At 34.2% G+C, this 22913-nt stretch overlaps 1 protein-coding gene and 1 pseudogene across 2 annotated transcripts in view; both read left to right on the top strand.

Annotated features, from left to right (window-relative positions):
- ZNF385D (zinc finger protein 385D) overlaps window positions 1-22913 on the top strand; it is an 891953-nt gene that overhangs the window by 217721 nt on the left and 651319 nt on the right. For both annotated transcript variants that reach the window (XM_078072288.1, XM_078072281.1), the window contains exon 2: window positions 5358-5576. In XM_078072288.1, coding sequence (XP_077928414.1) covers window positions 5358-5576 — 219 coding nt within the window. The remainder of the gene's footprint in view (window positions 1-5357; window positions 5577-22913) is intronic.
- Window positions 22613-22723, top strand: LOC118555707 (U6 spliceosomal RNA; annotated as a pseudogene).

Here is a 22913-nt window from a genome sequence, read left to right as displayed (position 1 = left end):
CAGCTGGAAAATTCTGGGCCTTCCATTCAAGGATGTGAGCCTTTATACTTTAAGTTCACATATCGCAACTGAGAAGAGAAGAAAATGTAATTTTTTAAAAAGTTTTATTTTTATTTAAGTAATCTCTACACCCAATGTGTGGCTCAAACGCATGACCCCAAGATCAAGAGTCACATGCTTTTCTGTCTGAGTCAACCAGGCACCCCAGAAAATGTAATTTTAAGTGAATTTGAAATACAGAGCCAAGATGGTTGGCCACGCATGAGGTGGTGATCCTTTCCTTCACCCTCCCAATCACACAATTTATTTTTCCTGCTTGGAAATAAATGAGCGAGGGATGAAGAAAAGAAGAGAAGCTTCTTTCTTAGTTCTTTCCCAGTGTATAGAAGTTCCAAAGAAATTCTGGCTTGATGTATCAAGAAGAGAGAGAATGGTCCCTGACCTTTCCCCAATCTAAAATAAATAAATCTTTTATTTTAGAATAGTTTTAAATGTGTAGAAAAGTTGCCAAGTTACTAGAGTTCCCATATACCCCACCAACCCAATTTCTTCTCTTGTTGACAGATTAGTATGGCCCATTTGTCACAACTAATGGACTAATAATAATATATTAATATTAATGAAACTGCATAATTTATTTAGATTTTATTTCTGTTTTTTTTTTTTTTTTTTTTAACCCAGTGTTCTGACTGTCTTTCGGGACTCCATCCAAGATACCACCTTTCATTTACTTTTAATATTTCCTTTGGCTCCTCTGGGCTGTGATAATTTCCCAAACTTTGTTTTTGATGACCTTGACAATTTTCAGGAGTAATAGTCGGGTATTTTGTAGCATGTCCTTCATTTTTTGTCTGATGTTTTTCTCATGCTTTGACTTGGGTTATGTGTTTTTCTGAGAAAGACATGTAGAGGTGAAAAACCATTCTCAACACGTCATATCAAGGATACATGCTGTCAGCATGACTTATCACTGTTGTTAGCCTTGATTACATAGCTGAGGTAGTGTTTGTCAAGTTTTTCCACTATAGAGTTACTTTATTATTTGGAAGCAAGTCACTAAGTATAGCCTGCTCTTAAGGGATAAAGAGTAATGTTCCATCTTTCTTGAGGAAGGGTATCTATTTAAACTATTTGGATCACTTCTTCATGGGGGGTTTGCATCTTCTTCCCCATTTATTTTTTAATATCAGTATGTATTCCTTGATATTTTATATTTAAAGTATAAAGTATTTTATACTTTGGACTATAATCCAATAATATGGTATTTAGTTGGTTGTTCCAGCTTTGGTCATTGGGACCTCCTTCAATTGGCTTCTATGTCTACTCCCCAACTTTTGATTATTAATAAGTTGGGTTACACCAAACTTAGGGTCCACCAGAGTTATGGCCTGTTACCCTGGGGGTGATGTGGGGAAGAAAAGATCAGCAATTTTCAGGATAGTCTTAACACCAAAAGCTGGTGCTTTGGTTCAAGTGGTGACATGTAAGCTTCTACCTCAGAAGGTTCCCAAGTGGGTCAAAACAAGGTACTATAAATCAACTTCAAGAACCCTATTGTTTCCCAGGAAAAATATTGTTTCCACTTTTATTTTTCTCAAATTATGCTCAGATACATGGTTTAATATAGTTTACCAAAGATGAGTTCTCTTATGTACCCCACCTTTTATTTCTATGATCATAGGATTAATTTAAACTTTTTGTTTACAAAATTTAAAACACACACGCGTGCGCGCGTGCAAGCAAATACCTAATTCCTACAGTAATCATCCCTAGGATAATTTTAATCCTTAAACCTATTACATGATACAGTCTAGATCCACATTATTATGTAAAGCCACAGACTTTCAAAGTGTCTTCAGTGGTTCTGAGGGATAGAGGTTAGGTGGAAAAAAATGAGTTAATTGATAAAATAGTCTGGGTTCCAAGCTAGTTACCTAAAGTCTATGTAGGACTACTGAATTTTTTTTTCTCAGTGAAACTCAAATGAGCAAAATTTCCCTTCCAGAAGTTAAGTGATAATTTTACCATGTGAGGACTAAAAAATTACTTATGTATATCACCTCCTACTTTAGAGAGTGCCATTTGAAACATTGCTGTTTTCTTGCAAATTCTATAAATGTTTTGTGACCCCAGTCACAAGAATTTATTCAAGATTTCCTTTTTTTTCTAATGTTCATGCCACATGGTTAATATATCTTACTTTCTACTTCCTTTAAGAGTTGTTATCCTTGCCTCTCCCCCTCCCAGTACAAAATTAATTATCGACTCTGGTGACCTAGTCTTCACTTTCTTTAGTGATCAGGGAAACCCTCACGTGTAAGCAAATAAATCTCATAGCCTTGGTAGAAAATTTCTTCTCCAGTATTTTCTCCTACTAAATTGTTGGCAGACATTCTTATTTTCTAGGTCAAGGTGGAAATGTGAATCAAGGAAGAAAATGTTTCCTTCCAAACAGGCATATATTTATTAAAAATGTTGTATCACAAAGGCTCATGTACTGGGACTGTCTGTGTAGTTTGGCCTAGTTCTGACAAACCTATCATTCATTCAGTAGGATACAGGTTCTCTTTTTTTGGCTTATTTCTTTCAAATATATTGATATTTATTTATTTATTTATTTATTTATTTATTTATTTATTTTTAAAAATATTTTATTTATTTAGTTGACAGAGAAAGACACAGCAAGAGCAGGAACACAAGCAGGGGGAGTGGGAGAGGGAGAAACAGGCCTCCTGCTGAGCAGGGAGCCCGATGTGGGGCTCGATCCCAGGACCCTGGGATCATGACCTGAGCCGAAGGCGGACGCTTAATGACCGAGCCACCCAGGTGCCCCCAAATATATTGATTTTTAAAATAATAAATAAAGTAAGTGGCCATTATGTAAAATTTTGAAAATGAGGAAAAGATGTAGAAAAAAAGCTAACTCTAATCTCACCATTCAGAATCAACTACTATCATTTTTTCTAAGTTTTATTTGTGTTTTACATAGTGTAAACATTTGTAAATTTACATCCTGTGTTTGTTTTTTAATTATATAGAAAGAATTTCCCATGTTACAAATTTTTCCGATCTGTTTCATTGGCTATATAATATCACAATGATTATTATTATTATTATTATTATATTTTAAAGATTTTATTTATTTATTTGACAGAGAGAGATACAGCGAGAGAGGGAACACAAGCAGGGGGAGTGGGAGAGGGAGAAGCAGGCTTCCCGTTGAGCAGGGAGCCCCGATGTGGGGCTGGATCCCAGGACACTGGGATCATGACCTGAGTCGAAGGCAGACGCTCAACGACTGAGCCACCCAGGCGCCCTAATATCATAGTGATTGAATGCACCATCATTTACTTAATCTTTTTCATGGTATTTGAGATAAAAGACTTTAAACATATAAATCAGCTCTAGACAAGAGAAGTTTTGAAACATTCTGAATACAAACCTGGAGTAGATACTTAAATTCTTTTCTTTAATATAAAATAAGAAAAGCTAGGGGCACCTGGGTGGCTCAGTTGGTTAAATGTCTTCCTTCAGCTCTGGTCATGATCCCAAGGTCCTTGGATTGAGTCCCACATCAGGCTCCCTGCTCAGTGAGGCATCTGCTTCTCCCTCTCCCTCCCCCCACTTGTGCTCTCTCTCTCTCAAATAAATAAAATCTTAAAAAAATAAAATAAGAAAAGCTATTTTTTTATATATTTTGCTTTAACTAAGATTATGTAATCATTTCACGATATCTATTTTCTTTTCAATATGACCACTTAGGGCGCCTGGGTGGCTCAGATGGTTAAGCGTCTGCCTTCAGCTCAGGTCATGATCTCAGGGTCCTGGGATCGAGTCCCGCATCGGGTTCCCTGCTCAGTGCAGAGCCTGCTTCTCCCTCTCCCTCTGCCACTCCCTCTGCTTGTGCTCTTCTGTCTATCTCTCTGTCAAATAAATAAATAAAATCTTAAAAAAAAAATATATGACCACTTAAATTATATGTTTAATATTTTGTAATAGGGGCTACTTGAGTAAGAAAGATGAAGCTTCCTTCTTAAAAAGAGGTTAACATATTTTAAATAAATTGGTCCTCCCAAAAGTATGAATTATATGCTTTTACTCCTTTTGGGAATTAGATACTTCAATATTCTTTGATTCAAGTATTAGGTATTTGGCTTGATTTAGTAGAAAAATGTTGATTGTTAAAATTATTTTAGCATTTATTATCTCATTCACCTGATGCCAAAGCCCATCTTCTAATGACCTTCTTATCATTATCAGTAAGTTGAATAATGGTAAGGACCATCCTCATCTTGCTTATCAGTTTATCTCCAGCACCTAGGAGATTGCCTGCCACACAGTAGGCAATTAATAAATGCATGTTAAAATAATTGTTGCTTTCCTCTGCCAATATTTTCAATGACAATAAAATAAATCCTTGAGAAATCTGGAAAATTGGAATGGTCCCAAACCCGGACCATAAGAGTTGTACAGAGTCCCATGTAGTGAAAACATAGAAAAATTTTAGAAAGGAGCCATTGTTTTAAGTAATTTCTAAATGAATAGTAAAATATGTATTGCAGTAGTTAATTATTACCATGTTAAAGCCAGAGGTACTGGAATTATCAGTGGCCCTTTTCTGTTGGATTTGAGTGTACAAAGCACATATTTATCCTAAAATAATATATTCCATTGTAATCCATAGATAAGTTACACTTTTTTCACCCTACTTATGAAGATACCTTGGGTATTCAGAATCTCTTTTGTGCTCCAGGTATAAAATATAAAATTTTAGGTACTGAAACAATTTCAGCATTTTTGTATTTGTAGGATATATCCATCCAGATATAAGTGACTTTACTTAATGTGCAAGGAATAGAAAAACAAGAGAAAGTTATTTAGTTGAATCAAAAGGGAAATATCTAATACATTAATACATGCTAGAGAACAAGATGATGAAGAATTTGGGATTTGAAGATTAATAAAACTGCTCTCCTACTGTACCATTTATTTGCTGTGTGACCCTAGGCAAGTTATTTAACCACTCTCAACCTTAGTTTCTTCAGCTATGAGACAGGAAAATCTATAGTGCCTATTCTATTGTCAAATGATTGAATGAAAAAATGTATGTTAGACCCTTTTCAGACCTTTAACCCACTATCTGACATAGAAAAAACAAAGTGAAATGTTTCTCATTTGTATTCCATTAAAGAAGCTAACTACTTTAGATAGTATGAAAGTGATGCACTAAAAAGGGAGGAAGTGGAAATTTTGAATTCTTATTATCTAGAACAATGCTTATTTGCTACCCAATTCAGTACTATGAAAGAATCTGGAGGTCTTGATCAGCCTGTTCATAAATTCCTTTGCGCCCCTAGATTTCACATGTGCACATGATGGAGAAAGTGAGGCTGAATTTTTACCTGATGACTTTGAAGAAAAACCGGAAAGAGAAAAGAGACATACCAATTTCACTTTGTGCAATGTTTGTAACATTCAGCTGAATTCGGCAGCTCAAGCACAAATCCACTACAATGGCAAATCACATCAAAAGAGATTAAAACAACTGAGCAATGGGATGCTGAAGAATGACAATGGTAAGTTTTTCTAAAAATATATTCTCAATTTTACATCATCAACTTAAGTTATTTGTGTACCTGCAGATGTACACAAGAATAGACTAATCTATTTTTAAAACCAGGACAGAACATTAAATAAAAGCTTTATCAGCACAGTACATTAAATAATCTCTCACAGCGTTTTGGATGAAAAGGGGAAATTTTGTTTGTTGTATATATTTAATTGTATTAGGATTGTTTTCATGACCCTCCAAGATATTTGTTATAATTTGAAAAAGTTGACATTAGTGTTCCTTGATGTTCACCTTTAATGTAGTTTTTTGGAAATGGACATCCTTTTAAATTTTATATAAAACAATATTTAGAGTTTTTGTTTTTGCATGTTAAGGGGCTTCAGTTGGTTAGTAAGATTGCAGTTAAATTGAGAAAAATACATATCTTATGAACTAGGTGTTTGAACAATAAAGTATGATCTGTCAGTACTTAAAGATTGTTTAAATTTGCTAGTGAAAAGACTAGCAAATGTGTTAGTATTAGAAATCATTTTAAGAGAATGTAAAAAAATCCTATCATATTGCCAACAATGCATTGATCAATATGGTGCTTAACAAAATTTATTGCTACATTTTCTATTCATTTGTTAGTTTAATTGTTTTAGAATACTTTTTGAAAGTGTATGTTGAGTTTTGGAGTAAACAGATTTTAAAAATAGCACAAAAATACTTTTGGAAACAAATGCAACTTTATTAGAAAAAGCAAGGAGAGGTGAGGGAGAGGAGGGGTGGATTCCTTAGGAAAGCTAAATCAATAGCAAACAAAATGTTACAATCTTGTATTCTGGTTGGATACTTCATGTTTGAAAAATAAGATACATTTTGTCTAAATTTTAATGGCACTTAAAAATGAGACTGAATTTTGACCTGTTCTCATGACTTGGCATCATGAAGATTTTTTAATATAAATTTGTAGTTCGCTTCAAGGCTACCAAATAATGAGAAGAAAAACAGTACATTTTTAAATTGGAAATTATTTCTACCTTGCTTTGTTCTTTATAGTATGGCTAAGCTAAAATAGTCTAATAGAAAGGACTCCATATTTCTCTTTCTACTGTATTGCAAATAGTTAATCTTGGATGTTATTGGTCAAAGACATGTAAAAACAAAACAAAAATAGTCATCAGAAAATAATTGAGAATTATTAAATTCTATAGGCATAAGATGAACTAGTAAGGCAGAATGTGTTTCTTAAGTCCTGCTTAAAAATATATATTTCACAGCCTCTATTTTGAACTTCTTAACCTTATGTTTGACATTTAGGTAAAACCTTCTTAAGCACAGTATGATTCAATTTCAAGTTGTTTTTCTTTAAGTTTGTATTGTTGGAGATAATGGTGGCAGCTTTGGTGTTTTCCTTTACCTATGTTTATATTGACAAACTTCTTTTGGAGGAATAATAAATGATATCATAGAAAGAAACCAGGACAAAAGTCAGTCATGCCTGCCTTAGAAACTCAAATCAGAGCCAGTCCCAGACAAAATTTAGAATGGTCAAAGATTTTCAAATCCTAGTAAGAGGAATGAGTTCCCTCAAATTGATTATTTTAAAATCATTTTATCAGTGTATTCATTATGGGCTAGTATTGTGGTAAAGTCTTTATATGCATTTTCTTGCTTAATTTTTCCTTACAATCACAGAGATGTTGCCATTATCATCTTATAAATGTGGAAATTGAGGATAACATTGATTAAATAGTGTGATGAAGGTCATACAACTATTAAATGGTCAAACTAGCAATCAAACTCAGGTCTTATTCATTTACATACCTGCACTTCTGAAGTCTACTGCCTTCTAAGAATGAATATTCTGCAGAAATTTCTTTCTTTCTTTCACTCAAAGAGAGAATTCATTTTAAGAGAACGTAAAAAAATCCTATCATATTGCCAACAATGCATTGATCAATACGGTGCTTAACAAAATTTATTGCTACATTTTCTATTCATATTTTTTTTTCCAAGGCTCTTTCTAGTAAAAGTCTTTAAAAACAACCATGAATTAGTTAGAACACTTGGTTTAGGTCATATTAGTTTGGTCTGGAATGATACTTCAGAGGAATGCTCACCTTTATCTGCAGGTGGATCTTACTATGGGCAATCAACCTCACAATTGCGTTAGTACCTTACATTAATATAGAATCATATTATTTCTTATACATATTCCTCCACCTCCCCACTCTAAAAGTGTACTTTTTTAGACCTGTTCACGAATAAGAAAGGAGCCCAATTCCAAGCCTCATATATCTATTAATGGTAATTCCTTTACCACACAGAAACCAAGCTAAAAATGGAATTCCTAAGAATAAAGGATCCTATAAATTCTTAGTTGAGAACATTATCATTTTTATTTAGAGAAAGATATGGAAATTGTTTTATTCTTCTTCTTGACTGTTCATACTTGCAAAATGGACTGCAGGACTCGCCCACAAAATCATCTGCATCTACTTCCTGGAAATCTACCTAAGACACCACCAATGCTTGCTGTATCTTAATAAGTAATATGCATAATATGCTTCGTTGTGCAAATGCAACAAAATTTAATACTTTCCCCCACCTGTATTGTCTATTTGATGCCTAAATATAAGTGGTGATAAAAAAAATGCAAAGAGAACAAAAAGTGAGTTAGTATTTATTGTTCCAGGTGATTTATATATATCATCTATTAAACCCCAATCAACAACTCTGCAAAGAATATATTATTCTATTTTATAAATAAGGTAGCCAGGAATCAAAGGGGCTAAGACACTTACCAAATAATTCTATCCATAAAGTCACCTGTCTCCATTATCAGCAACATACAAATTTCTCTGGTAAATGTAAATTCTAGTGTCACAAAATTATATCCTACATCTGGATGTATTCTTATGTTGTTGAGTTGTCATTTTTTAAACTACTTAACTTACATTATTACAACAAATCTGAGTTTCCTTAAATTCTCTTTACCAAATAACTGCTGAAAATATTTTGTAGAGAATAGAGTCATGTAAATAGGTCTTTTATAATTTATCACTGTTATTCCAGAAATACATTTCTTTTTGTTGCACATTTTTTAAAGATGAGAAGATACAGAAGTGGCAAAAGGGTATTCTCTAGTTAAAAGTTGCTTAAATGTGTAGACTTTATCATATTCCAGAGATTCCATGCTTCACCCTCTCATGAAAGCTACAGAGAAATTCCAGTACAAACTGCATGGCTTACTAATTTTCTCTTTGGAAAACATCTTTATTTATTTACTTAGAAGTTAAGTTCTGCAAATGACTATTATTATTTTTTTTTTTTAAAGATTTTTTTTTTTTTTTTATTTATTCATGGGAGACAGAGAGAGAGGCAGAGGGCGAAACAGGCTCCCAAGGAGCAGGGAGCCCGATGTGGGACTCGATCCCAGGACTCTGGGATCATGACCTGAGCCGAAGGCAGACGCTTAACCATCTGAGCCACCCAGGCGCCCCCATGACTATTATTTTTCTGATGATAAAAATAATATTGTCCCATCTGGACTATTCATAAATGTACAAAACTAAAATGAAAATCACCTAGAGTCCTGCAGAGATAATTTCATCTAAATTGTCACAATTCTATCAGGTATGCAAATAAATATGAGTAAGCAATATTGGATGTACAGTATTACATGCATGATAATATAATGGTGTTTGCATACCACCACCTTTTTATGAATGCATATTTTAAAATTACCCTAAAGAAATTAATAATGGAATTGTGATTTCTGGCTAAATGTTGAGATTTTGCTCACATTTGTCACTTTATATTCTAATTATGTAATATATCCTATAATGGAAGAACCTTGAGGTTTTTATTGTGTATATAGGGTTTTTTTTTGTGTGTGTATATAGGGTTTTAATAAGATTTTCAAGAAGTATAAAGTTGAGTATTAAAATGAAGTATACTAAGAGTATATAAATATACTAAGATAAAAGGATACTTTTATCTAAAAACTGAAATTTGAAGATTAGCATAAACATGCTCCTTTGATTCATAAGAGCATTTTGGAATACATATAATAAAGGGTAAAATTTTCAGAGTATTTAAAGTTTCTATGACCAACTAATTTAATTCAATTTCATGTGCTCATTCACCATGGTTAAGCTGTTGTTAAAGCTTGTTAAAGGATTGAGTAACAAGTTGACCTATTGTGACAACTTTATTTTATTCATAATACCTTTGTCATATTTGAGTTATTTTATTAAGCCTGGTTTTCTATTTTTATTGGGTTGAAACTGCTATCAAATAATTCAGTTTTATCTAATAGTATTCTAGAGTCTTTCGGTGCTCATTGTTTTGTAACACATAAATCTAGAATATTGTCACCCTTATCTATCCTCTTAGCATTAAATTTTCTTTTATTTAACAGAAAAGCTAAATAAAATTTTCCTTTCAAGCTCTCACTGATCTATTTTCTTTTCTCTTTCCATTGATTGTCCCAGATGAGGTTTAAAGTGTCAGTGGATTTTCAATTTAGAAGAGGTGCCTTCTCTTGCAACATTGGTAGTTAATAAAAATTCAAAATAGTTTCATAGAATTTTCTGTTACTTCAGGCCTTGATTTTATAATAAATTTCTCATTTATATAAAAATTCATTTCACCTTTTGATTTCCAAGGACTATTTGTGCTTTTGTAGAATGTCCATGGACTAGTTAGAACTTACTAGTATATTTATGGATTAGTAGTGATGCCTTTTGGGGTCATTTTACTAAATAATGATAACTGCTTTCTAAATAATATCTATATTAGTATATGACATAATGTGATATGGCAATAAGGAATGTTGCTTTTCTCAAGCTTCTCTCTTCTCGACCTTTAGAAGGTTCAGCCTAGGGGAGACAATGAAAAAATGCTGATATTAAATTGTCCAACATTATGTAATAAGACATTTTGTTCTTGTTTGAGTGATCTAAGTTTCTTTTTTATCATTGAAGGATAAAAATATGGGAGAAAATGACAAATGCTAGTTTTATCATGTTCAAATTTTGAGTAGGTTTTTGGCTTTGGTTACCAACTTTTTTTTTTCTCCATAAAAGAAAAACATGTTGATCATTTCAAACAGGTGGAATTCTAGCCACTAGCTACATGTTTCACCCGGGCTTAACATTAATTTCATTGAATAGTAGCATCTTTGTCAACACAGAGATTTCTTATCCAGTCTATATCTCTAAGAAAACCCCTCTTTACTGGGATAATAGTGACATTTTATAATCTGAGGCTGATAATCCAGCATGACCCCTATCTGGAGACCGCCCCAGTAGGCAACTGTGCCCAGGAAAAAGTGTACTCTAGTTCGTCATGACTGTTGTTATTCAAGAAAAATTAGGTGAAATGGCCACTAGGAGAAGCCTTAAGAAAAAAAAAAATGAATTAAATGCATGCCATTTAGTTTGAGAATAGAATTTATTTGGGATGTAACAGTTTTCTATTGGAGATTTTCTATGTGTATATGTGTGTGTCTGTTTGGGGCGGTTTGAAGAATTGGGAGCTTCTAGCAGTGGTAGCATAAACTGAGGATGCAGAACAATTCATTTGTGCATCAAAACTTCAAATCTGTTTAGCACAGTTTGAACTCTCTCTTGTTTCCTCACCTTTTGCCCCTTTCAGTCACTACCTACTTCCACAGCAATCTCCTCCGGTTCTAGTGTTTCTATTCTCCAGTCTTAGGAAAATAATCACTTTCAATTTTCTATGTTTAAAAGTACATATTTTTTCATTATTTTTCTATTTCCTTTATATTTTCCCTGAAGTAATTTGCCCACAGTAACAGAGCTAGTAGGTAATGGAAACGGGATGATTTTATGTATGAATTTCCCTTTCCTAAACAGGTTAGTTTGCATGTAGAGGCCAGCCCTATTTAAGTTGGCATTGGGAGGTTTCTACAGCTTCAGCCCAGGCATAGCATGCTTCATCATTTTGTGCTTGTTTCTCAGAAACACTAAATAGTAATATGAGCATATGTGTATGTGTGTGTGTGTTTTTAAGTTGGCACTTTTTTAAGATTCATTAAATAGACTTTCAAAATACTAATTTTAAGTCTTTGAATAAAAGGTAAGAAAGTAATTTTCAAAAATAGCAACCTAGACACATCTATTTCCTCTTATTTCCAAAATTGCAATGATGTGACACAAGAAATTTGAGAACAAAAGTAAATAAATCCATAGCAGCGCTGCACAATGAAGAGTAAAATAGAAATTTCTGGAAGATATAACAAAAATGTGATGAGAATGAGGTAAAACCCTGACTCTAAACACAAATATGGCAACCCACAGAGGTAGGGAAAAAAGCTCTATAATTTTATTCCCAACAAAACTTTAGAATACCTCTAAGATTAATCTGAAATAGCCTCAAAGGTGCAGCTCAGTGTTTGATGAACATTGTGATGAATTTAGTCATGTTGGTTTGCAGTTAGAAATGGGGTATAATTGACCTGCCCAAACTAATTGTAGACAAGTGAAGAGCAAATGAGTCTGGGGACTAGGAGCCAGACAGGTCGGAAAATGAATATCTTCTTGGGGTCAGGGACAAGGGGCTGGAGGGGACAGACTTATCTAGTCTGAAATTTTAATTTGTTAACTTTGTAATGTGTGCTATATTCTCTCTTATGTCTCACCTGTGGAATCTTCAGTAAAGACAGTTCTGTTTACTGACATTTTATATGCAGTTAGATTCTTCTTGGGAAACTTAAATGGGTGTCAAGACTATCCAGATTGAGGTTGACACTAGGTACACAGGTAGAAAGACAAAAGACAGATTACATATGCTTGCCCATTTCCAACTACTTGTGTCAGGTACAGTGTTGAAATCAAAGATATGAGCAAGACATATTTACTAGTTGCTTAAGATTTGCCAATCTTTAGAGGAGAGAAAAAAATGAATGTAGATTTCAATTCAAGATTTTACTTCAGAGAGAATATGTGACAAAAAAACACATATGATTTTCCTTTAAGATTTTATTTCAATGGCTAAATAAAAGTATACAAGTGTAGAAGATTGTATGAACTGATCATTGACTTAGAGGTACAACAAGTATAGTTTCAAAAGGAGAGGAATAAAAACAGAATTAATGTAAGAATATTAAACTTCATTAACATATATTAAACAAACATGTATGCAATAGTAATTCTGATAAATAATTCATATTTCCCAATTCCAAAGAAGATTACTATCTTCTAACAAAGAAAATTGGTGCAATATATATAACTAGCAGGAGAAATAAAATAGTGAATACAGCTTGAATGAAGAATTAGCAAGATTCTAGATTAGAACCCTGTTTGTATGCTATGTGACTATTGTTACATTAGTTTAGAGTAGTGTGGTTAAATGTTAAGACTGAACAGAGGAAAAGCTGATTGGAGGGTTGGTAGCAAAGATGATGATTTGACCTAGATACTTAGTCAGATACTAAATGGAGTTTTATCTCATTGATAGAAGAACTATAGCTGAGGGAGTTATAAAATAGCCAAAAGAAAGAAGAAGAGGGAAAGCAACCTTAAAATTTAATTCTTGTTCTATAGGAGGAAGCGAAATATCCTAAGATAATGAAGGTGTCAGAAATACAAATAATGAGTAATATTTGTTGTGAATTTACTTTGTGCTTGGTATGTAATTAAATGTATACTAAATCATATTTTTGTGAGTTACTATAGTTTATTTGTGTCCATTATGTAGATCAGTAAACTGAAACAAAGAAGGTAATTTGCCCAAGGTCTCTTAACTAGAGTCAGACCCTGAACCCTGGCAAGCTGGCTCTAGACTCTATGCTCATATTCATGACATTACATCACCTCTCAAGCTTGGAGAACAACTAGGATTGCTCCAGGATTCAGAAGCCAAAGGAGGAGAAAATTTCAGAAAAAGAATGTGGTTAACCAGTGGATCCTGAAGGCTTTTTTCAGAAAGGTCGAGAAAGGCAACCTATATTGGAGATCTGAAAATTGTAAAATGGCAGGTGTCTTTGAAAACTTATTTCAATGAAGTGGGACAAGCCAAGCCAGAATTTGAAAGGTTAAGACAGTGTTTCTCTGTCGGTCTTTAGAACACGTGATTCAGAATCACCCTGTGTTTTCCTTAAAAATTCAAATTCCCTGGATATGCATTCCAAGCTCCCTTAATTGGTATTCTCCAGTAACATTTAGTTAGAAGAAATAGAAAATCAATAAGAGGGAAAGGAAGAGAAAGAGCAATGAGATGGCCATGGCCTAATTTGCATACTTCATTCAGCAGCAAAAGCTCTGCTATAGAGGCATTTTAGTGACCATCTGTTTTTATTTTAACATGTGCTGGGGAAAGATGAATTGCAAACCCAAGAGATGAATCAAAGTGTTTTCTTGTTATATTTTCAGCAATGTTTCAGGGACTCTCATAGATCTACAAGTCATGAAACCAAATGTTTATCTCCCTCTAAATCTAGTTCTGGTGGTTGTGAGTGGGTCTTGAACACTGTAGGTAATTTGAGGACAGATAATCCATCTGTGCAGGGGCAGGAGGGTTATGTACACCACAGTTTGCATCTGCTCTTGCTCTTTTGTTTGGCATACTGACCATGAAATTTTACAACTTAATCATAAAAGAGTGTCCAAGTGTATATACTTTATCCCAAACTAGTTCCTTCAGCAATATTTTGTATGTTTTTCTTTTTTCTTTTTATATCTTCATTTGTTGAGAATGTTGTCTTCATATGGTGGTAATTTTTTCTCCTAGAAATACATTTACATTTTTTTTTATTTTATTGTGTTATGTTAATCACCATACATTGCATCATTAGTTTTTGATGTAGTGTTCCATGATTCATTGTTTGCATATAACACCCAGTGCTCCATTCAGTACGTGCCCTCTTTAATACCCATCACCAGGCTAACCCATCCCTCTACCCCCCTCCCCTCTAGAACTCTCAGCTTGTTTCTTAGAGTCATTTACATTTACATTTTTACCTGAAAAATACTTATTATATAATTGTCAATATTTGTTGATGGCGAGTGTTCTGTAATGTCTCTTTTACTTTTTACCTTAACCAGCCACATATGTGCTAGAGTCCCTACCTCCAGGATATTCTTGTGTGCAATAGATTTACTGAGATAAGAGGTCTTAGTTTTTTTTCTTTTCATTTGATCTCCTGTCTAAAATTCAAGGCTTATACTTAATAAATTGATTTTTACCCTGAGCTAAGTGAATACTCTTTTTACTACTGGTAACTTTCCTATGTTTAATTCATCTATTATTAAATGTAAAAGAAACTCAAATTAAAAAATATTAATAACAAACTATATTATTTTTATTTTATTTCAACAAACATGGAGGGACCTCTGCTACCATCATTTTTTATCAAGACAGTAAGAGGTTTAGAATTATACTTAGTTACTAATCTCAAAATTCATTTTTTAAATGCTGAAAAATCACAATTTCATGAGTAGTGGAAATGTTTTCATTATTTAAATCTTTTAGTCAAGAGGTCAGATTTTGAGATAAGAAATTAGAATAGTGTCAGAACAACCTAACACATCTTATAGGTACTCAATAAATATTAATTTATTATAATCCTGTCAGACACATTTTATTTACTCAACTATTCAAGGACCCTGTTTGCTAACATGACTAATGAAAGTGTTATGATGTTCATAATTCCTGCTATCAGGCTTTTATTCCTACTGTCATAAAATATTTTTCCTTCTTAAATAGCATTTCATTAAGAAATTTCTTTAGTTCTAGAAATATCTTAATAATGTACAGTATTCTCACTATTATAAGCATCAGGGCCCATTTTAACTATATTGTATTTCTGAGGTGGAAATTTTAAAAATCAAAGTGAAGATCCCTACATTCAATATATCTGATCCTGAAATGATTTCTTTACCAAACTATCAATGATATTGTCATTGCCATCACATACTAAGGTTGACTGACTTATTTCATGATGCTTACAAATGTCTTTTCCTTGATATACTATTTAATGACTGCCTTTATTAACTTAATATAAAAGCCCACCACCAAATATCATATGCTATAACATAATTTCTCTGAGATTCAATTGCAATAAAATTGTATTAACCAAACAGCATACTCAAAAAACAAACAAACAAATGACATATTTCTTTTAACATCATTGGAAGAGGAGTGCTCTTTGTTTCCTTTGGAGATATGGCCTTAGTAATCCAATGGTTGAAGGATTTTGAAAATTTAAAGCAGAATAAAGTGATCTAAAATATTTCTGAATTATTTATTATTATGAACAGTACCACATATTTGTTTATCATATGTAAGTCAGGGAAGTTTTAAAATTAAAGAAGGGGGGTAGGTATAGGGAGAAACTGGAAGTGAGACAAGAAGTCCCAGGGAGATAAGATATATTAGAGATGTTTATAGAAGCATTAAGGCCTAAAGAAACTTAGCTCATACTTCATTTAGAACTCACTCCAGAATAGTTCTACTTTGTCTGGTGAGTTTGTGACAAGTAAAGAGATAAGAAAAAGAGGGCTTAGGTTGCACACTAGAGCTTTGCTTGGTTCTCTTCTGATAGGAGGCGAAACTCAGATATTTCCCTATGTCTCCACATGGGGAAGTCATACATAACTGAGTTGCTATGGGGTCTGGCATGGGAAGAGGCAGGGAATGCCCATATGCTAGACTTGGTTTTGCACATCCTAGACTTGGTTTTGGTTTGATGATGTAGCAGAGACTCAAAGTGGTTTGTAGCATTAACATGAATCAATATAAGGTCAGGTTAGCCAGGCAGATATTCTTGTTCCTCTTCTAGATAGAAATGAAATGAGTTTTAGTTATAATAACAGAACTTTAGCAGTGTACATGGTAGAATACCCTAAGATGGGTACCCGACCAACAGCACCCCAATCGACATCAACCAGCAGATTTTCAAAAACCATCATCATGGTGCCAGAGATCACCCTTACTCCAAATTTGTTCAGACTTGCTCCAATACCAAAATCTTCTTGGACAGGAACAGAGGAAACAGAGATTAAGTTGAAAGACAATATTAAAACTGAAAGTGACTGAATTATCCAAATAGGAACATTTGAATCAATACACAGAGAGAGCTACTATGATTAGCACATTTAGATATTAATTTGTAACTCTGCTACGTCTCCCATATGGTATTTTTTCTACCTCTAGTTGTGCAGTTTTGCTCTCTTAGTTCTCAGATTGATTTCTTGGGTGTCCAAAATGATTTGATGTTTATGTAGCTGTGTTCAGGGGATGAGGCAAGCCTAGAGTACCCCTTCTCCTCTGCCATCTTAACTCTGCCTCCAGAGAGTGTGTGGTATAGTTGACCCTTGAACAACATGGTTTTGAACTGTGCAGGTCTACTTATATGTGGATTTTTTTACAGTACAGTACTATAAATGTATTTTCTCTTACTTATAATTTTCCTAATAACATTTCCCTTTCTCTAGCTTACTTTATTGCAAGAATACTGTATATAATAAATATATAAAGCATGTGTTAACCAACAGTTTATGTTATCAGTAAGGCTATGAGTCGTTAGGTTTGGGAAAGTCAAAAGTTACACATAGATTTTTGATTGCACAGGGGGTTTGTGCCCCTAAAATTTATGTTGTTCAAGGGCCAACTGTATTTGTCTGTGTCTGATTTATTTCACTTACATCATGTCCTCCAGGTTCATCCATGTTGTTTCAAATAGCAGGACTTCCTTGTTTTTTAAGGCTGAATCATATTTCATTCTATATTTATATCCAGACATATAATATTCCATTGTATATATAATCCAAATGCATTCACATTTTCTTTATTCATTCTTCTGTCTATAGACACTTAGGTTTTTCTATATCTTGGCTATTGTGAATAATGCTGCAAAGAACATAGGAGTATACCTATCTCTTTGAGATACTGATTTCATTTCCTTTTGTCATGTACTCAGAAGTGGAACTCCTAGATTGTATGGTAGATGGATCCAAAGAGACCCACATGGAGACATATTATAATCAAATTGTCAAAAGTTAAAGAGAGAATTTTGAAAGCAGCAACAGAAAAGTCACTTGTATACAGGGAAGCTCCCATAAGATCATTAGTGGATATTTAGCAGAATCCTTGAAGACCAGAAGGGAGTGGTATGTATAGTCAAAGTACTGAGAAGAAAAAAACCTGCCAACCAAGCTGCTATACGTGGCAAACTTGTCCTTCAGAAGTGAAGGAAAGATAAAGACAAATAAAAGCTGAGGGAGTTCATCACCACTAGACCTGCCTTACAAAAAATGTTAAAGAGAACTCTTCATAACTTACCATAACAGTGGTGAGTAATCATTTTTAAATTTAGTATAAAAGTTAAAAGATGAAAGTGCTAAAAATAACTATAACTGAATTATATTAGTTATATCTAAATAGATATAAATTGGGAATCACTCTTTCCCTTCAATGCTCCCCAAATGGTTGATTTTTAGTCCCCTGTGAGAAAAGCCTTCCCAGGAGTCTCAATGTTCAGTCACATCATCTCCCAAGGGATCCACCCCACACACGCTTTATACGTGATTGGGCAGGTCTGTATTTTTACATGGAGTACAGCTCAGATTAAGTTAAAACCTCCAGTAGTTATATTTACTTAAATTTTGTTCTGGATTCTCCTTTTTGAATGTTAAATATATTTTAAAAACTAATATGTAGGTTCACAGCAGGCTTGTTAAGTCATGTTTTAACCACTGTCTCTATTCTTCTGTAGTTTAATGTGTTAGCAGACTAATTGGGTTAGTGGCCTGAAGGAAGAAATTAAAAATATTTATCTCCTACTTAATACTCAATGCAAAGGGCATGCCTTCTATGTAAATTCCTGTTCAGAACCTAGGGGAGAAGAAAAGTAAGCATGAATTTTCACTACTAATTATTTTTTTTAAAGATTTTATTTATTTATTCATGAGAGACAGAGAGAGAGAGAGAGAGGTAGAGGGAGAAGCAGGCTCCCAAGGAGCAGGGAGCCCGATGCGGGACTTGATACCAGGACCCCGGGATCATGACCTGAGCTGAAAGCAGACGCTTAACCATCTCAGCCACCCAGGCGCCCTTCACCACTAATTATTGATTTAAAAAATCCCCAAAACTCTTTTTTCCTACTTTTATGTTTCCGGGGATGCTATTCCAAGTATCTAACACTTGATTCCTTTAGGTAAAATCTAATGTGAACACAACTTTCCAACTGAGAAATGTTTATTTTAATAAAACAATAAAACTAATGTGCATATAATATACACGCATATAACAATTACTGCATAGTTTTGAAACTAGGGCCCCGTTTGAACATGTAGAAAAAGATGGAAATATGGTTATTATGAAAGGAGGATCTTCCTAAACTAAGATTTATTTTTCAGTTGCTAATTTGTTTTCAGTTCCTCCTAATTTTTTGTGGCATTATTTTATTTACCTTACCTATTTAATGAGATTCTTGACAGAGCAGATGAAGTAATGTAGGTGGAAGTATTTCAACAATCTCTTTTTCTTACAAAGATGTGAATTTTAATTAGTTATTTCTTTGAAGTATCTCTGAATTATTTGAACATAAAGCCTCCAAGAATTTAATAGGAACTTAATTCCACATTAAAACCTGAAGTAAAAGTCAGGGGAATAAACTCTGAGGGTTTGTGAAATTTCTGGAATACTTCTTACACACAAAAATTACCCATCACTCTGTAGTAATTAGCACTGATAACATCAAAGCCAAAACATTTTAGACTTAGGGACAGTCAGGAGAAGGAGAGATGGGGAAAGTGCATTGTCTTTTGCAGGTAGCTTGAGAAAAGAGGCAAAATAAGCCATGGCAACTGTGAGAAGGAGGGGGGCCCAGAAAGAACCCCTAGGACTAGACAAATTTTTTTGACAATTAGCCTGCATCTGAGCTGTGGACCCAGGTAGTTGAATTGACAGATACTTATATTTGGGGCTTCTGTATTAGTGGTCCCAATCAGCCTCACCTGAGTACTTGGGTACACCCAGCTCTCGGTGGCCTACCCCAAATTTATTGAATCAGAAACTTGGTGGTAGGCTGAGCAATCTGTGTCTTAAAGAGCCCTTCACATGCTTCTGGATGCAGGCTCAAGTATGAGAATCACTGCCCTATGTCATAAATACATCTCAGAAGCAATAATTTTAGGATAAAATAAAGTAACTTACATATTCAATGCACGCATGCAATAAAATAAGTGTTAGCTATAATTATAATTAGTCCTTGTGAAACCTATAATCAGCTGGCAGAAAAGTAAAGATTGGAAAAGTATATAGGCAAAGAGTTTTAGGACTTACAGTGTTCTTATAAAAATAGTTCAGAGACCCCCTCATATTGTGACCTGCATACAAGTCAACTGGGGATTGCAAATGCAGATTCTGAATCAGACAGGTCAGGGGCAGGGTCTGAGATTCAACATTTCTAACCAGCTCCCAGGTAATGCTATTGCTACTAGTCCTGGGACCACACTTTGAGTAGCAAGGATCCGGTGTGTAACTCCTTTTACTTCTACTTCACAATTCTTTGCACCCCCCAAAGCAATATGAAGCAGAAGTTTGTGTATTCATAGGAAAGCCAAAGAATTGGTGAGTAGCAAGTTGGGACTCTCTGGAGTTCATGTGATCTACTCTTTTGAAGTGTAGTTTTTGTTTATTTTTCTTTTGGAAGCAATTTAATGGTTCTTAGAAAAGAGAGTTTGGAAAGTAGCCATAAATTCCTCAAGTTTTATGATCATTTCCCATTGATTTCATAATTTCAAAGGGATCCCAGACTGCTGGACTAAATAAAGGTCAGACAGATGCATTAGATAACCCATGTATAACTACCACCATGTAGATCTTACTTTGCAAAACCATCTGGAACAGTCCATGCTTCAGCTTAGCTTAGTAAACCTTACAGATGTAATTTTCAAAAGCAGCTCCTTTTTTGGGGGGAGTTTGTTTTCTGAAGCTAAACTTAGTTTTAATTGTTGACTCATATACATAGATTCTTGGTTTGTAGCCGCATAGCTGACACCAAAGGGAATCTTTTTTTTTTTTAAGTTATATTTAGGGATGCCTGGGTGGCTCAGTCAGTTAAGTGTCTACCTTCAGCTCAGGTCATGATCCCAGGGTCCTGGGATCGAGTTCCACATCAGGCTCCTTGCTCAATGGGAAGTCTGCTTCTCCCTCTGCCTGCCACTCCCCTTGCTTGTGCTCTCTCTCTCTCTCTGATAAATAAATAAATAAATAAACAAATAAATAAATAAATAAAATCTTTAAAAAAACTATGTTTAATTGTGGTCAGCCCCTTCTTTAGTTTTGAGGGTTTTCCAAGAAATAATGGAAGATATGGTCTACACTTTAATAGAGGAAGCTGGGTGGTATTGAGTAAATGGTTCTGTTCTTTAACCAAAACAGTTAACTATTTATTTTTTTTTTAATTTTTTAAATTTTATTTTGTTAGTCACCATACAAATACATCATTAGTTTCTGATGTGGTGATCCACGATCCATTGTTTTTGTATAACACCCAGTGCTCCATGCAGTATGTGCCCTCCTTAATACCCATCACCGGGCTAACCGATCCCCCCACCCCTCTCCCCTCTAAAACCCTGTTTGTTTCTCAGAGTCCACAGTCTCTCATGGTTCATCTCTCCCTCCGATTCCCGCCCCCCTTCATTTTTCCCTTCCTTCTCCTAATGTCTTCCATGCTATTCCTTATGTTCCACAAATAAGTGAAACCATATGATAATTGACTTTCTCTGCTTGACTTATTTCACTTAGCATAATCTCCTCCAGTCCCATCCATGTTGATGTAAAAGTTGGGTATTCTCCTTTCTGATGGCTGAGTAATATTCCATCATATATATGGACCACATCTTCTTTATCCATTCATCTGTTGAAGGGCATCTCGGCTCTTTCCACAGTTTGGCTATTGCGGACATTGGTGCTATGAACATTGGGGTGCATATGGCCCTTCTTTTCACCACATCTGTGTCTTTGGGGTAAATACCCAGGAGTACAATTGCTGGGTCATAGGGTAGCTCTATTTTTAATTTTTTGAGGAACCTCAACAGTTAACTATTTAAAAGGGTTGTATGACAGACCAGAAATAACACCTCTTATTTACATAGAATCCTTAAATGAAAGACTTTTCACTTTTTCTGGACTCTGCTGTTTTAGGTTTGGTAAATTTGTACTTAATTGGATTTGATAGCTCCATCGTGCATGACTGAAGACAAATTTATAAAGCACAAATTCTAACTCAGTTGAGTTTCCTTGAATTCTCTGGTTTTATATTAAAGTTGTTATACAAATTTTATACAATTGGAATTCTATTCATGAAACTCTTAAAGTGATATTGAATAATAAGAATAAGCTATATTCAAACTACATTTTTATATTAAACAGTCATAAAACAATTACCACAGAAATGCAATATTTACTCAATGTCGGCCTCAGAAACACTGTTTTTCAATCCCCATCTCTCTGGTCAAACTACTTCTTTTTTAATCACTGTACATTACATCATTACTTTTTTTTATTATGTTATGTTAATCACCATACCTTACATCATTAGTTTTTGATGTAGTGTTTCATGATTCATTGTTTGCGTATAACACCCAGTGCTCCATTCAGTATGTGCCCTCTTTAATACCCATCACCTGGCTAAACCACCCCCCACCCCAGAACCCTCAGTTTGTTTCTCAGAGTCCATAGTCTCTCGTGGTTCCTCTCTCCCTTCTGATAAATGAACTCTTAATCCCCTTCACCTCTCTCACCCATGCCCCACACAATTCCCCTCTGGTAATCATCACTTTGTTCTCTGCAGCTAAGAGTCTGTTGTTTTTTTTTTATTTGTTTCTCTGTTTTTCCTCTGTTTGTTTTGTTTCTTACATCTCACATATGAGTGAAACCATATGGTATTTGTCTTTCTCTGACTGACTTACTTCACTTAGCGTTATACCTTCTAGCTCTATCTATGTTGTTGCAAATGGCAAGATTTCATTCTTGGCCTGTAATAGATTTTAAATGTGTCTCTTAAAACATCAGATAATAGTGCTTGCTTCAGTAGCACGCAGCACATATACTAAAATTGGAACCATACAGAGATTAGCATGGCCCCTGCACAAGGGAGACACTCAAATTCATGAAGTGTTCCATATTTTAAAAACAACAACAGCAACAACAACGAAAACAAAATACCCATCAGGTTGTAGTTTCAGTTTTATATACCTTGTAGGCAGGATTTGGCCGATTGTTTGGATTTTAAAATAATTTGAACTTTTGCTAAGAAAATTATTTTTTTTTAATATTTTATTTATTTATTTGACAGAGAGACACAGAGAACAAGCATGAG

Source organism: Halichoerus grypus, chromosome 1 (assembly GCF_964656455.1).
Source record: "Halichoerus grypus chromosome 1, mHalGry1.hap1.1, whole genome shotgun sequence".
Taxonomy (NCBI): Eukaryota; Metazoa; Chordata; class Mammalia; order Carnivora; family Phocidae; genus Halichoerus; species Halichoerus grypus.
Note: the sequence above shows the minus strand (reverse complement) of the source record. Positions and strands in the feature narration are given on the sequence as shown.